Genomic DNA, 13967 nt, shown 5'->3' with positions numbered 1-13967 from the left:
TCACTTCTGGAACCATTTATTTTTTATTTTTATCCAAATACTTTTTCAGTAGTTTAATTAATGATCAACCACTTATTCTTGATGCTCTTTAGATACATGCCCATCACAGCTTTCCGACCTTCCTTTTGAAACCTTCTAGTTACACCTGGTCACTACTCACAATTTGTGTCTGTGGTCTTAGTTCTTTTGTAAACTAATTAAAACGTTTTTCAAGTTATTCACATCATTCTCTTTGGTATTTCACTGTCTTGTATACTTCAGTCATCCAATCGGCACACTGATGGGACCATGAATGTGTTTAGAGAACTGGATGCTGTGTCCCAAGATGGCACCCCATGCATTCATTGAACCTTGCTCACCAAGCATAGACTAACTTTAAAGATTTTAACTGCTTATTATGACTGGAAACTGTTCAACTTTATTGAAACTGTGTCTTTCTTACATTGTTTTAAGTGTATTTATATTGTAGTTTTTTAAAATATTAATATTAAAATTGTTCTTAAATAAAAATGTCTTTAATTTCTTAAGATTTTCTAAGCTCATTTTAACTTGTTAAAGAAACAGTATTCACTAGATGTACATGAACATAAAAACCATGAAAACAAAATAAATACATGAAAAGTTGGACATGATGAAAATAAAATCACTCACAGGGTTCTTGCTTGATTATCAACATAACTAATTTTAATCAAAAATATTTATTCATATTTGAAAAGCAGTGTTTTGTGTGTGCAGTCTTCAGAATGGTTTGCATAGTTCCATTTTGTGTGTATAAAATGGAGAAAAAAAAAATGTAATGCATCATTTTTCCGGGAGATGTCACGCCAGACACTCAGTTGGTAATACTGCAAATATATACATATTGCAATACTTTCATAAGGGGCCATGGGCTCGTTGACCATTGTGTCACCTCCTGCGATAGATATTGACTTAACATATTTATTTAAATGAAAATCTTCGAGATTACAGCTTTAAATAAAAATATGAATAATGATCGAGCTAAGGTTATAGCTTTCAGTCACAATATATATTGACTCAAAACTTAGCAAACACGCCATTTTGATTGTTTAAAAATATGATTTAGTTATGACTTGCAGCAGGTTCAGTGCATTGCGCTAGTCATCTGCGGTTGTTAGTAACGTTACATGCAGGACTGTATTAACGTTACTTCCTCGGTGCAGGGAGGCGTAGAACCACCAGTATGAACCAGAACTAGCGTACAGCGAAGGCAGCAGGAAAAAAAAGCTGGCTCCTTGCTGGCAACAGAGCTTTGAACATCGGGCTAGCGAGACAGTAAAAGAGAAAACTAGAACGCAACCACGGATTTCTTGTGGGACAAACGTACAGGCCTCGCTGCTAAAACGGTAACGTTAAATGTTATATACGTGCTGTTAAGTAAGACACATTTCGACCAAACTGTTAGTACAGCAGCTAGGGAAAGTATCTGTTTTGCTAATTGACAAACGTAGCTAGGCTAAGATGGCGGTCAAAGTATTTACATTAGCTAATATTGCTAGCAGAGCATGTTAACAGCCAAGATACGTCGCTCGTTATACCAACTGGTTTTAGTTTAAAGCTATTTTGCTGTTAATATGTTGGTGTTTCAAAAATATTGAGTGATAGTACTTAATGTCACAGAGCTTAACGTTAATGTTTTATAGCGTTAACAGCAGAGTCACTAGCCCATCGTCTTAACGTTAGCTGCATGGTAGAAGAAAACGCTTTTAACGTTAGCATTAGGAACTGGGAACTCCGTTTTGTTATGGATCGATCGTTAGCTTAGTTAACGTTAAAACTTAATTGGTAATGGCATAACGTTACCGGTATCAGTTAGCTAGCTAGCTACGCTAGTAGTTGTACAATGACAACGTTACGTTACAGCCAATTAACGTTAGTATGTTTACAATCGTTTGAAGCGGTGTTAGGCTTATCTGTGTTGCGTTGTTAATAGTTAAATAGGATCAATCAACGGCATTATAAAAATGCTTCGCCGCATTTAATCACATTTCTCCGTTCACATAACGTTACGTCGAGGCCTGCTTCAACAGTTGTCTGTCTAGCTGCAGCTATTTTTGCACATATTTATAGGCTGTATGCTTTATCTGGATCATCGTAAAAGTTGGAGTGTTTAACTGTGTGGTTCTGTGGTTGTATCCAAATGTAACGTTAGGTCTCCTACACAACCAAGTTTAAAAAACTAATTTGTTTCGTAAGCTGTTGTCAATCAGCCCATTTTATCTGATTTTTAAGGAGCCATGTGTGTTTTCTTCAAGGGCAGCTTTATTGAACAGTGAAGTTAACGTTTGTCTTCACATGCAGTAGAATGTGTGTGATTAAAAAATGAGGCTGCTTATTCAGTTCGTTTTGGATCCAATGTGTTTCTGTGTTTACTACAACTGTTCCTCATACTGACTCCTACAGCTATACATCTATGACTAAGTCTGGCATTGGACAGCTGTCCCACTGAAAGGAATATTTGGCAAGAAAAAAATTGTAAACGTAAATGTAAAAAGGGATCTCCTACAATTGTTCCCTGTGGTTTTTAATTCACAAGCATTTCTATGCGCTTTTAAAGGGTATTTTATAGAACAAATCTTAATGTTTTGTTTGTCCTAATGATCCACTAGATGCCTCACACTAGACGGTACACGTCTTCAGACAGAGACAGTAGAAGCAGCTACCAAGACCGTTACAGAGACAGAGGGCGAAGACACCGGCACAGAAGATCGCCTTCTTACTCCTCCAGCAGTGACCGAGACCGAGACAGAAGGGGACGGGGACAAAGACAGGAAGGAAGCTTTGTACGCTCAAGGAGGTATGTTTGTGTGTACGGTTAGATTTATTTGGTTTGTTAGGCTGAAATTTTACGCATACAGTTCAGTAATTTTCTACCACAAGTACCAACTCTGCAGATTTTTTTTTGTGGGTTTAGTTGGTTGCCAGTCTTTTGGTTTCAACATATGCTTCTGTCCTGATTCAGTCGTAGCTATGACAATCGCTCTACGGAGAACCGGCCATTTGACCGAAGATACGAGGGATACAGACGCTTGGATCAGAGCCGAGATAAAGACCGCGACAGAGAAAGGGAGCCACATGGAGCAGCTGAAAGTTACTATCCACGTGACTTCTCCCCAAACATGTACGACTACCGACGTGGCCGCGAGAGGGGGCGCGAACGGGATGAGTCGTACCGGCGGAAAGGCAGCAGGCGTAAGCACAAACGAAGGCGGCGTAGAACCAGGTCCTATAGCCCATCCTCCTCGGTGAGTACAGCCAGTCCTGAGATTGTGTTGTAACTCTCCTCATCCTCTCTCCTTCCATCTCTGTCTCTTCCACTCAGCTCTTTCTGTCTCTGTCTTTCTCTAACCATTTATTCTCCACAGCCCCTGGAATTGGTAAGTAGTAAAATCTTTATGATTTGTTTTTCGTTTTTTTCAGAGCGGTTTTGTTTAACTTTTTTTGTTTAGGTGGGTTTTGCTTAAATAGAGCTCAACAGTGACAGCCCACTTTTTGAACGGCTTTGGTTCCGGGGCTGATTTTCCCCATTAAATATCTCCATTAACATTTCATAAAAGGCTTATATAAAGAGTTTTAAGCCATGAACCAATCCAACCAGCTACAAGATGAATCATGACCATAAAACATTTGATTCGGTGCAAAAGAACATTTTAAAAATGACAAAGGGCAGAGGTACAAGACTATGTGTACATGAAAAATCATGGACTTCTGTGTTAGCAGCTCGCTATAGCTGTTTGTGGGTTCGCGGGTGCAGTAAACATTTTCATCGCCACAACGAGCTCCACCAATCAGAGACGTCGCTGTTACGATTGTGGGTAGTGTAGTGCTTCTCCATGACATTGTGAATAAAACATGCTTTTCGTAAAACAAGGTTGATTTCATACGGACTTGTGGCTTCTACAGGTGCTTGAAACATCGTTTCACAATCTCATAGCTTGTGGTAAGTCTACCTTGGATGGCTAATAATCAAAATTCTTTTTCCATTTTCACTTCTGGAACCACACTGTTGAGCTTTATGGGCATTCTTTTTTTTTTTTTTTTTTTTTTTTGGCAGAGCATTTTCATTTTTATCCAAATACTTTTTCAGTAGTTTTCATTAATGATCAACCACTTATTCTTGATGCTCTTTAGATACACGCCCATCACAGCTTTCCGACCTTTTCCTTTTGAAAGTCTAGTTACACCTGGTCACTACTCACAATTCGTGTCCGTGGTCCTACCTTTCATAACATTTTATATTGTATGTTGTTAGTTCTTTTGTAAAAAGCCTTAATGCCTCTGGTAAAAGTTGGTTGGCCACTGAAAAAAGTGAAAATGTTCTACCAAGCACTGTGCAAAATTTAGACAATAAAACACATATTTTTGTTAGAATTTATTTGACATTTTTATATGACATTTAAAATCTCTTAGATTTGTTAAAATGCATTTTTGTGTGGGTTATTTTCAACCACACGTGTCTTACATAGTATACATTTAAGTAAGCAAGGGATGGAATTTGATGTAGTATATATGTTGGGGTTATCTTTAAATATTTCCTGCTTGATTACATATGGTCCTCATTTTATTTTCCATCTTGTTTAATCTGAAAAGTCAACCTGATAAGTTTTGAATTATATTACTGTTTTAATTGGTTTTTGCGTTGATGAATGGATATGCCAGTTGCTTCCTTATTTGTAAGCAGCTGTGGTTTAAAGGTAGAGGGGGGGAGAGGAGCAGAGGACAACATGTAATCTTTGACTTGTTCCCTTGCACTATATCCCTATCGTTATATATTTCCTTCACGTGCTGTCATGCGTGAATCGCCCCATGACCACCAAACCCACCTACAACCACAACTACCACCAACACCACCCTCCTCTTCCCTCCTCGTCTACCTGTGCGGCTTGACGCCATGGCTGCGGCTGCCCCTGAAAACCCCCTGTTCCCTCTGGTCGTGTCGTGACCTGCTGATGGCGGTTTGGGTGTGAAAACAGCGGAGTGACAGCCGGACGAGGGCACTGAGTGTGAGGGACGACGAGGAAGGGCACCTGATCTGTCGGAGTGGGGACGTCCTACAAGAGAGATGTACTCACTGCCACTACTCTATCGTAACCATTCTCCATATGAGTATTAAAGCATAGAGCATTTACATGACATGGGAGTGCCTGATGATGGTGATGCCTTGCTAGAATGGTCTTCGCTCTAGCTGAAATAGCAGGGTGGATTGCAAGAATGTTGAAGATTTTGAGAGGGACTTTAGATACCTTCTCCTTTTTTGTTCTAGGATTTTAAGCTGTGGAGCATTTTCTATGTTTCACAGGTTACTTGACTCTCCTAAACATAGAATCCCATTTGCAGATGTTTGTCTCTGTTGCGTTTCAGATTAAAACTCAGTTACAGTTCTAAATCTGTAATTTAAGATAGCTATTTTCCGCTATGAGGGTTTCAGGGATTTTCTTTTCTTTTTTTAGTAGACGTCTAACATGCACATCACTTATTTAATATTTTCCTCGTACAACCAGCACACCTTTAGACAGTTAGTTTAACACGTTTGTCATTTTCAGGGTCATGCAATATTTAGTAGAAATACTAATCATTTTTTCAGTTTTACACAATACCCCTGTGTCCTTTTGGGCAAAGACAGCCACATCTGGAAAAGGGTGTGACATTATTTTCGATGGCTGCAAATTGGTCATCAAAGGAAGGGAGGGCATAACATTTGCTCCCTTATTTTCTTCACATGTATTATAGTGCTATGTTTTTAATTATCATAGATTACCTCAAAGTGTTTCAAACCTGCCAGATTGAATAGGCAGCCATTTGAAAAGGGGATGGGCGCTAGAATTGATACGCCTGTCTGCACCTTTGCATTATGTATTCCTGCTTAAGTCCACATGTCTAATGCTTCTGTTCTTTCTTTCCCCGCCCTCCCTCTCTTTTCCTTTTCTTTCTGTGTTGTGTTGCAGATGAGATTGTCAGCACTTTGGGGGAAGGCACTTTTGGGAGGGTGATGCAGTGCATTGACCATCGCAGGTATGTATCAGTTAACACTGAAGAAAACCAACTGTCCAATGCTCACTGTGTTTGATTTTTAGAAACAAGTGTGCTTGTGTCATGCCTCTCAGGGGTTAGACTTGAGCCAAATGAGACTAGGACCAGAGTAGTTAACATCCACCTTTACTACTGTTTCGTGGCTGTTTTTTAAATTTAAAAACCTCAGGTTGTCCACAGCTTCAAAGGTTCTGTTTTCCCCCTGCTGTCTGTGTTGATAACATGGTGCAGCCTACTGCAGGCGAGTTAGCTTTGCTGTATCTTAGCCTCATGTGACCGTTCGGGAAGTACTGGAGTTTATGCGCCGATCCGGTACCACGTAATAAAGCCCTAAAGAAAATCTACGTTAAAGTAGTTTATTTATGTTCTTTTTCCGTTATTTTATTTAATTACATTTATATAGCGCTTTATCATAGACACTCAAATCGCTCTTGGGGGGAGGGACTGCTCTCTAACTGCTCTCTAACACCACTAATGTGTAGCACCCACCTGGGTGATGCACGGCAGCCATACAACGCCTTACTACGCCAGACCGCTCACCACACATCAGCTAGTTAGGGAGGGGGAGGGGAACAGGAGAACCCGGAGAAAACTCACGCAGAGAACATGGGGAGAACATGCAAACTCCATACAGAAAGGCCTGGATTCGAACCCAGAACCTTCTTGCTGTGAGGCCACAGCAGTAACCACTGGGCCACTGTGCTGCCCATAACTGACAAATTGGAGAATAAAAGAAAGTTCTACGGCATTCATTGTTTGTATTTGTTCATGTTTCACAAAGAGTTTAACCTGAGCCAGACAGACAACAAAGATATAAATAATATCGCATCCATACAGGGATAGTAGTATACAGCTGTTAAAACATAATAAAATATATGACACATGTGACTGGTATCGGATTGGTACTCGGTATCGGCCGATATGCAAGTTCAGGTATCGGTATCGGGAAGCAAAAAATGGTATCGGACCTTCTCTAGTGACCGTGTGCTCTCTCCTTGTTAGATTCATAATGGAAGATTTATTGTCTTGTGCTAGAAATGTGCATCAAGCAAGTTCATTTTCATGGGCAGGGCCTTAAAAAGTGACACTTACAGATTTGTTCATGTCTGTTTACCAACTGAACTTGCATTGATAAGATGCTTATTGCAAGGAGGGTCTTCTCATATCTCCACCATATGACTGATATTGATATCAGAGACTTAGCTGCATATTATTAAGTGTTGTGTCATTACCATAAACTTAAATCATGTCACTTTTGTGTCCTCAATTCAATCAGGCCCTTTTCTGGGGCATCTAGTCCCCAAAGTGAGGTTTACATACAAATGTAATGCATGTTTTGTGTTTTTATAGCCTCCGTTTTTGGCTTCATATCATCTTATGTTTTACAGGGGAGGAGCCCATGTTGCTCTGAAAATTATCAAAAATGTGGAGAAGTACAAGGAAGCAGCTCGCCTGGAGATAAATGTACTAGAGAAGATCAATGAAAAGGACCCTGATAACAAATTGTGAGTTCTGACTGAGTATTGTGGCACTGCATTTAAATAAACTTCTTACCTATAAGTAACACTGCCTGAACCAACACCATTTTCGTATCAGAGCTGGGCGATGAACCTAAAATTTCACCAGTACTGACATAAAGTGTCACTTCACTGTTTTGCTCATGTTTGATAAAAACCTTACCTTACCTGGAAGCTTTAGACAGTTACCAAGAAATGTTGTGCTACATTACTCTCTACAAATATTAGATTTAGCTGAAGCTAAATGATGTACCACATCACTCTCAAACCTCCTGTATCCTGTTTATCTTGCAGCCTGTGTGTACAGATGTATGACTGGTTCGACTACCACGGTCACATGTGTATCTCATTTGAGCTGCTAGCTCTCAGCACCTTTGACTTTCTAAAGGAAAACAACTACCTGCCCTACTCAATTGGTCAGGTCAGACACATGGCCTACCAAATCTGTCTCGCTGTGAAGTGTAAGTTTTTTTTTTTATGTCCTGTATTTATTTGGTTTTAGTACAAAATAAACTTAATATAAAGAATGCAACAAAATGCAGCTGTGGTTAAATTTAAGATGCCAATGATGGATGAATGATTATAAGATTTATATCGTGGAGAAAGACCTGAGTTGGTCTGCAGAAAAAAACTGAACTCGGGGTGCAGCTTCATGATATTATAAACTGTGAAGATTACTAAAACACAACTTATTCCCCGCCCTCCGACAGATAGTCCCCACCAAAAGACATGTAAATATAAATCTCAAAATATTACTAACAAGTAAAAGCAACCAATTTAGCATGTTCACTGTTCATGTTTTTTGTCTTAGTTTTTTGTCTTAATGTCTCTAAAATAAGATAAGATACACCTTTTTATAATATAAGTAGTTTTCCAACAAATGCACCCTCACTCAAAATGTGTCATCAGTTGCCTTCAAATTGAGTGGCTGGGCTGGACTGAAAGCCTCTGTTATCTTTGGTAGACAGCCTGTAGCCACATGAGGGCATTATAGCGCCAAAGGCCAGGCAGAGGAGTGTCTTTATTAATGATTCCGTCATGAAGAATTCCTGGCTAGGTCTTTTTATTCCAATTTACAGTCTTGAATTTTAGTATTCTGTGGATTTGTACTATTTCTCATGTTTTTTATTATTATTACCTATCTTTATTATCATCATCATCATCCTACTCCGCATTAATGTTGTCTCATCTAATCTGAAGGAATTTAGATCAGCACACTGCATGATTAGAAGATGCATTGTGTTCATTTACTGGCAAATATGAAGACTAAATAACCAATTTATTCATGTGTTTTTTTTCTCCATAGATCTCCATGACAGTAAGCTGACACACACAGATCTGAAGCCTGAAAACATCCTATTTGTCAACTCAGACTTCACAATGTCTTTCAACGTAGAGAAGGTAAGATGCTGTAGAATGCCATTGTCTGGTCTTACTGTTTGGCTTTCTGTTGTTATATTGTATTTGTCAGTTTTAAAAGGTACTTTTTTAAAAAAAAAAAAAAAAAAGTTATACAGGAAATGTTGCCAGTAGATATTGCTTAGATGTCTCACGAATAAATATGAAATACCCACAGCTGCAGTATGGAGGAAAAACCAAAAAAACTGCTGGAATTTTCCATAAAACAGCACTATTTACAGACCTGAATTAACATAATACCTTGTAGGTAAGTCCATCAAAGCTATGAAAAAAAACAACAACACTGTTTTCTTTCTTGCAGAAGCGAGAAGAGCGGACTGTTAAGAGCACGGCAGTACGTGTGGTGGACTTTGGCAGTGCCACTTTTGACCACGAGCACCACAGCACCATTGTGTCCACGCGGCATTACCGTGCTCCCGAGGTCATACTAGGTGAGGATGTCTATAGGCTCTGCGCCATACATTCATTGAAAACACTATTTCTCGGAAAGGATTTTATGAATATTTCAAACTATCACAGTTCAAATAAAAATAGGTCCAGGCATTCAACGGAGAATCCGGTTTGGAGATGAATACCTGTGTCTGTTTTAGTCGGCACAAGTCAGTTGTTCTTCCTACTTAGCTTTGTAGACCAAAGATTTCCCTGCATGTTCTTTTACACACAGGCTGCGTTCTACCTGTTAAAACAAGCACAGCATTCCTCTGTTGAAAAGCATTTTAAGGTGCCTTGTTCTGCAAGAGATAAGGTGATGGGCCTCCTCTCCTGATTCAGCAGATTCACATATTAACAACAGTACTACTGCAAGTCAGTGTCAAAATCAAGGGCCAGTTAATGTGAGGAGTACAAATTAACACACTGGTTTTAGTCTATGAATTATTGCCCTCTAGGTTCTAATCTCTTCTTGGAAGCACATGGTATTTATGCCTTAAACTGGATTGCCCTATGTAGCTTAAAGGCTGAGTCATTTAAATAATTGTGGGTGATGTCAGCAAGCATTAAACACAGCCTGGAGTAGTCTCCACATATGACACATTTTTGTAGATGTTTTCATTTATTCAATACATGTTTTCGTCCTGCAGAGCTGGGTTGGAGCCATCCCTGCGACGTTTGGAGCATTGGCTGTATCCTGTTTGAGTACTACCTGGGCTTCACCTTGTTTCAGGTACATTGGCACCCCGCTGCTGCCAACAGGCTGCTGCCAAGACCTTGACCTCAGTCAGATCTAATTCAAATTAGAATTTTAGGCCAATTACTGAAGGACTACTTTAGGGCATTAAGGACTTTTCTACTTTTGATATTAATAACTTGGCCTGTATTTTACCAAACAGTGAAACATAAAGTGTGCACATGGCACGTGTTAATCTGGTAGGGATTAACCCTTGGTGTCATTTGTGAGCTCTGACTGTGTCTTTGACACACTATATGTAGCAGCAGAACCAGTAGTCGTTAAACTTTGATTACCTTCTGAATTAGTCTCTTCCTCTCTGTCTGTTCTTCTTTCCTGCTGAATCATGGTTGTCTAACTCATATTTCTTTTAGACTCATGACAACAGGGAGCATTTGGCAATGATGGAGAGAATCCTGGGACCAGTGCCCTCTAGGATGATTCGTAAAACGAGGTGAGAGAACACAGAAACACACCAAAGTGGTAAAAGTGCCTGCAACACACATGAATAACCCTTTTTATATAGAAAACAGCATGCACACACTTGAACACTGCTCACACTGAGCTCTGTGTCCTCTCAGGAAGCAGAAGTATTTCTATCGTGGCCGTCTGGACTGGGACGAAAGCTCCTCAGCGGGGAAATACGTCAGAGAAAACTGCAAACCCTTGCGGGTAAGATGGGCGGACGGGGAGCGGAAAAGGAAGAAATATTAATTAATATTAACAGGTAGGGGTGGTACGGTTCACAAATCCCACGGTTCGGTTCGTATCACGGTTTTAGGGTCACTGTTTACGGTTCTGTACGGTTCTTGTTATTTTTTTCTTTAATCTTTAACACTCCAGAAATACACTTCAGTATATGAGATATATATATATATATATATATATATATATATATATATATATATATATATATACTGAAGTGTATTTCTAATTATCCACAATGTAGGATACAGTATTAAAACATAGTTCTATCTTGTAATCATGCACAAACGGAATTTGACTTGAAGCACGTTATTGGGACCATCTCTGAGGAAAGCTAGGTGAGATTTTGATACAGCAAGAGGGAAGACATTGATGATTTGATTTCAACAAGCTTTTCATTTATTTGGCAAAAAAATTTGTGTGTATTGCCATTTACAGGAACATATGTGCCCTTTTTAGCACATGAAGATTGAAATATTACAGAATAACAATTGAAATAACTTGCATTTATCAAACTAACAACTTCAGTGTAGCTCTTACAAAAATACAGGTGACGTGACCTGCAGCACTCCACCATTGAGGAGCGGTCGACTCGGCTCGCCGCCTCTCAAAATCTGACACATCTTTTAAACTGACCTTTGTCGATTTGAAATGAAGACTGATTCAGCAACTGCATGGCCTATTTCTTGCTTAAAATGTTTTCAGAAACACGTTTTGGTGAACTATTTTCATAAAATATGAGATCGTATTCACAACGAGATGCCATTAGTCTGTTTTGAAATTCGAGAGCAGCCAGCCCCACGTGACGCGTTCGTCCAATCATCTGCCATGTGTTGCGTTTGTCATGCTCATTCCGCTCGTCGTTTCCGGTAAGTATTTTAACATAGGTGTTGAAAGAGGGCAGAACGGCAGTAAGTGGTTTGTGCACATTAGAAGTGTATTGACGAACCGCGCTACGCACACACGCTCCGAACCGAGACAAGCGTTTTTCATGAACCGTACCACCTCTATTAACCGGGCTGAAAAGTGAAAACTGTGCATTGTTTTGTTCTGCAGCTCTCTTGACAGTCTTTCTGTATTCCTCTTAATCTTTCTTGTTTCTTTTCCCCCTGTCAGCGGTACTTGCTTTCGGAGGCGGAGGAGCACCACCAGCTGTTTGACCTTATTGAAAGCATGTTGGAGTATGAGCCCTCGAAGAGGCTCGTTCTGGCTGACTCCCTCAAACACCCTTTCTTTGAGAATGGAGCGATTAGCGAGGCAGGGAGCAGCAAGAACTGGGAGGGCAACAGGGACATCAGCCGGTGACCTATGAGCCTCCAAAGACTGAATGACAGAGAAGATCAAGTCTTTTTATATGTGGAGCAGGTGAACTGTTAAATTAATCGGGGATTTGGATGTTTTCTGTCGTTTGTCAAAGCATGGACACCTTAACTTCTTGCTCCTCCATCCTACCCCTCTGACGTCCACCTCTGCAGCCACATGAGGCATGTTTTTGCAGCAGAGAGACCAAAATACCCACAAAAGACAGGAAAAGAGTTGGAAAGAGTTATTTTCTAGCTGCCACAGCCTCAATAGTGGTCAAAAATCTCAAATGGAAGATTGTACCCAAAGTAGCCCTCTATGCAGCTCCTGTCTTCCTTTGACTTCTGAACTACCTGCTTCCTTTCCGTCCGTCTATTATTTTCATCAGCATGTAAAGAAAATAATTCCCCTTTTTTATAAGGAAATAAGCACTACAAAACCGGTTACACAAAAACTCAGTTTTAGAGAAGAAATGTCTTCCGATTCTGAAGTCAAGGAAAGGGAAAAAAAGGAGATAGAGCTGTATATGCAGCACAAGTCCTCACCCACATAATTCTAAACATGAAGACATGCAAGATATTCTATTATGCTAACACCAAATCATTCAAATTGAATATCGTATTTCCTTTGAAATTGCAAGTATCTCCAGCAGTTTCAAGTTTTTGTTAAGTGAGCACTTGTGTTGCATATTATTTTTCATGTTTCTTTTTTTACGTCTTTAAAAAGAAAAAGAGAGCCCTCACAAAGAGATTCTTGCCCTTAATCTCTTGGTCTATTAGGTCTGTTATTTTTTGCTAATGAGATGATAATGGACCCCACACACACACACACACACACACACACACACACACACACACACACACACACACACACACACACACACAGAGGTCTTATTGATAGATGTGTTTATGTTATGCCATGTTTTGAGTGTGTGTGTGTGTGTGTATGTGTAGGGGTGGGATGGTATGGGTGACACGTTCATATTCCTGTTTTGCTCAGTGACTTCTTAGTAGTTCAGCATTAGTCATGGGAACATTCTTGCATATTTTTAAACACAAAAAAAACATACACTGCCTTTCCCATGTGTGTTTTGGTCAGACCAGCAGTCTCTCCATTGAGGTTAAGCACACAGCTCCAAGTGGTTGTCAATGAGCCACACACAACTCCTGTTTGTATTTATTTTGAGTTCCAATAGGTCATAGTCCCCACCCCCCACCTGTACATGACTTGGTTTTTTTTGTATGAAATTAAAGCGTATAAAACTGTATATATGTAAGATTGTGTAGAATTAAAGTTAAGTCCTCCTTACCAAAGGCTTATGGGGCTCTCAGTATCGGTTCGGGCCTCTGGTAGCTAAAGGGAGGCATTCTGTCTTTAAATACCATCACTGTGTCTGAGTCCATCTCTTACCTCACTGACTAAAGCCACTGCTGGATGATGTGCATAAAGTCAGAGGCGTGTCTGATATATGTAAGTGAAGGTCGAACATGGTGTCTACGTTGTTCTATTTAAGGTGAACTCATTAATTGGTCTTTAAAATGAATAAAGATAAATATATTGCTTGCAGGAAATTAACATATTAGTTAACTTATTGACAAAGTGACAACCTTTAGAAAGTTGTCACTTCATTGTTTTTCTAGAAAGTAGCTCAGGTGTGCAGACCAGTATACCACTAGGTTTAGAGGTTTGTTTCCAAAATGGGTCTTCTTTTTTCACTACTTGAAGGACTTCTAAATATTAGTTTTAATTGTGAAATTACTTTTGTTTTTGTTGGTAAGTCCTACAGGTATTGTATGCTTCCTATTACCTTT

The 13967-nt window shown here is 39.6% G+C and overlaps 1 protein-coding gene across 2 annotated transcripts; it reads left to right on the top strand.

Moving 5' to 3' along the window:
* Positions 1-943: 943 nt before the first annotated feature.
* On the top strand, positions 944-13540 carry clk2a (CDC-like kinase 2a). 2 transcript variants are annotated; one of them, XM_028596589.1, is made up of 13 exons: positions 944-1364; positions 2628-2815; positions 2981-3263; positions 4992-5082; positions 5964-6030; positions 7437-7553; positions 7860-8026; positions 8872-8966; positions 9286-9415; positions 10064-10146; positions 10524-10603; positions 10731-10821; positions 11971-13540. In XM_028596589.1, the coding sequence occupies exons 2-13, from the start codon at positions 2628-2630 to the stop codon at positions 12157-12159; spliced, it is 1581 nt and encodes a 526-aa protein (XP_028452390.1). In that variant the 5' UTR covers positions 944-1364; the 3' UTR covers positions 12160-13540. The 2 variants fall into 2 exon arrangements, with proteins under 2 accessions (XP_028452390.1, XP_028452391.1); XM_028596590.1 differs by lacking the exons at positions 944-1364; positions 2628-2815; positions 4992-5082 and having other exon boundaries at positions 3185-3263.
* Positions 13541-13967: the final 427 nt, after the last annotated feature.

Source organism: Perca flavescens, chromosome 14 (assembly GCF_004354835.1).
Source record: "Perca flavescens isolate YP-PL-M2 chromosome 14, PFLA_1.0, whole genome shotgun sequence".
In the NCBI taxonomy this organism is placed as follows: domain Eukaryota; kingdom Metazoa; phylum Chordata; class Actinopteri; order Perciformes; family Percidae; genus Perca; species Perca flavescens.
Note: the sequence above shows the minus strand (reverse complement) of the source record. Positions and strands in the feature narration are given on the sequence as shown.

Bases quoted from the DNA above. Each gene is read 5' to 3' on its own strand.
- clk2a (XM_028596589.1), top strand. From the start codon at position 2,628: ATGCCTCACACTAGACGGTACACGTCTTCAGACAGAGACAGTAGAAGC. The intron at 7,554-7,859 runs GTGAGTTCTGAC...TTTATCTTGCAG, and splicing joins AAGGACCCTGATAACAAATT to CCTGTGTGTACAGATGTATG. The intron at 10,822-11,970 runs GTAAGATGGGCG...TCCCCCTGTCAG, and splicing joins AAAACTGCAAACCCTTGCGG to CGGTACTTGCTTTCGGAGGC.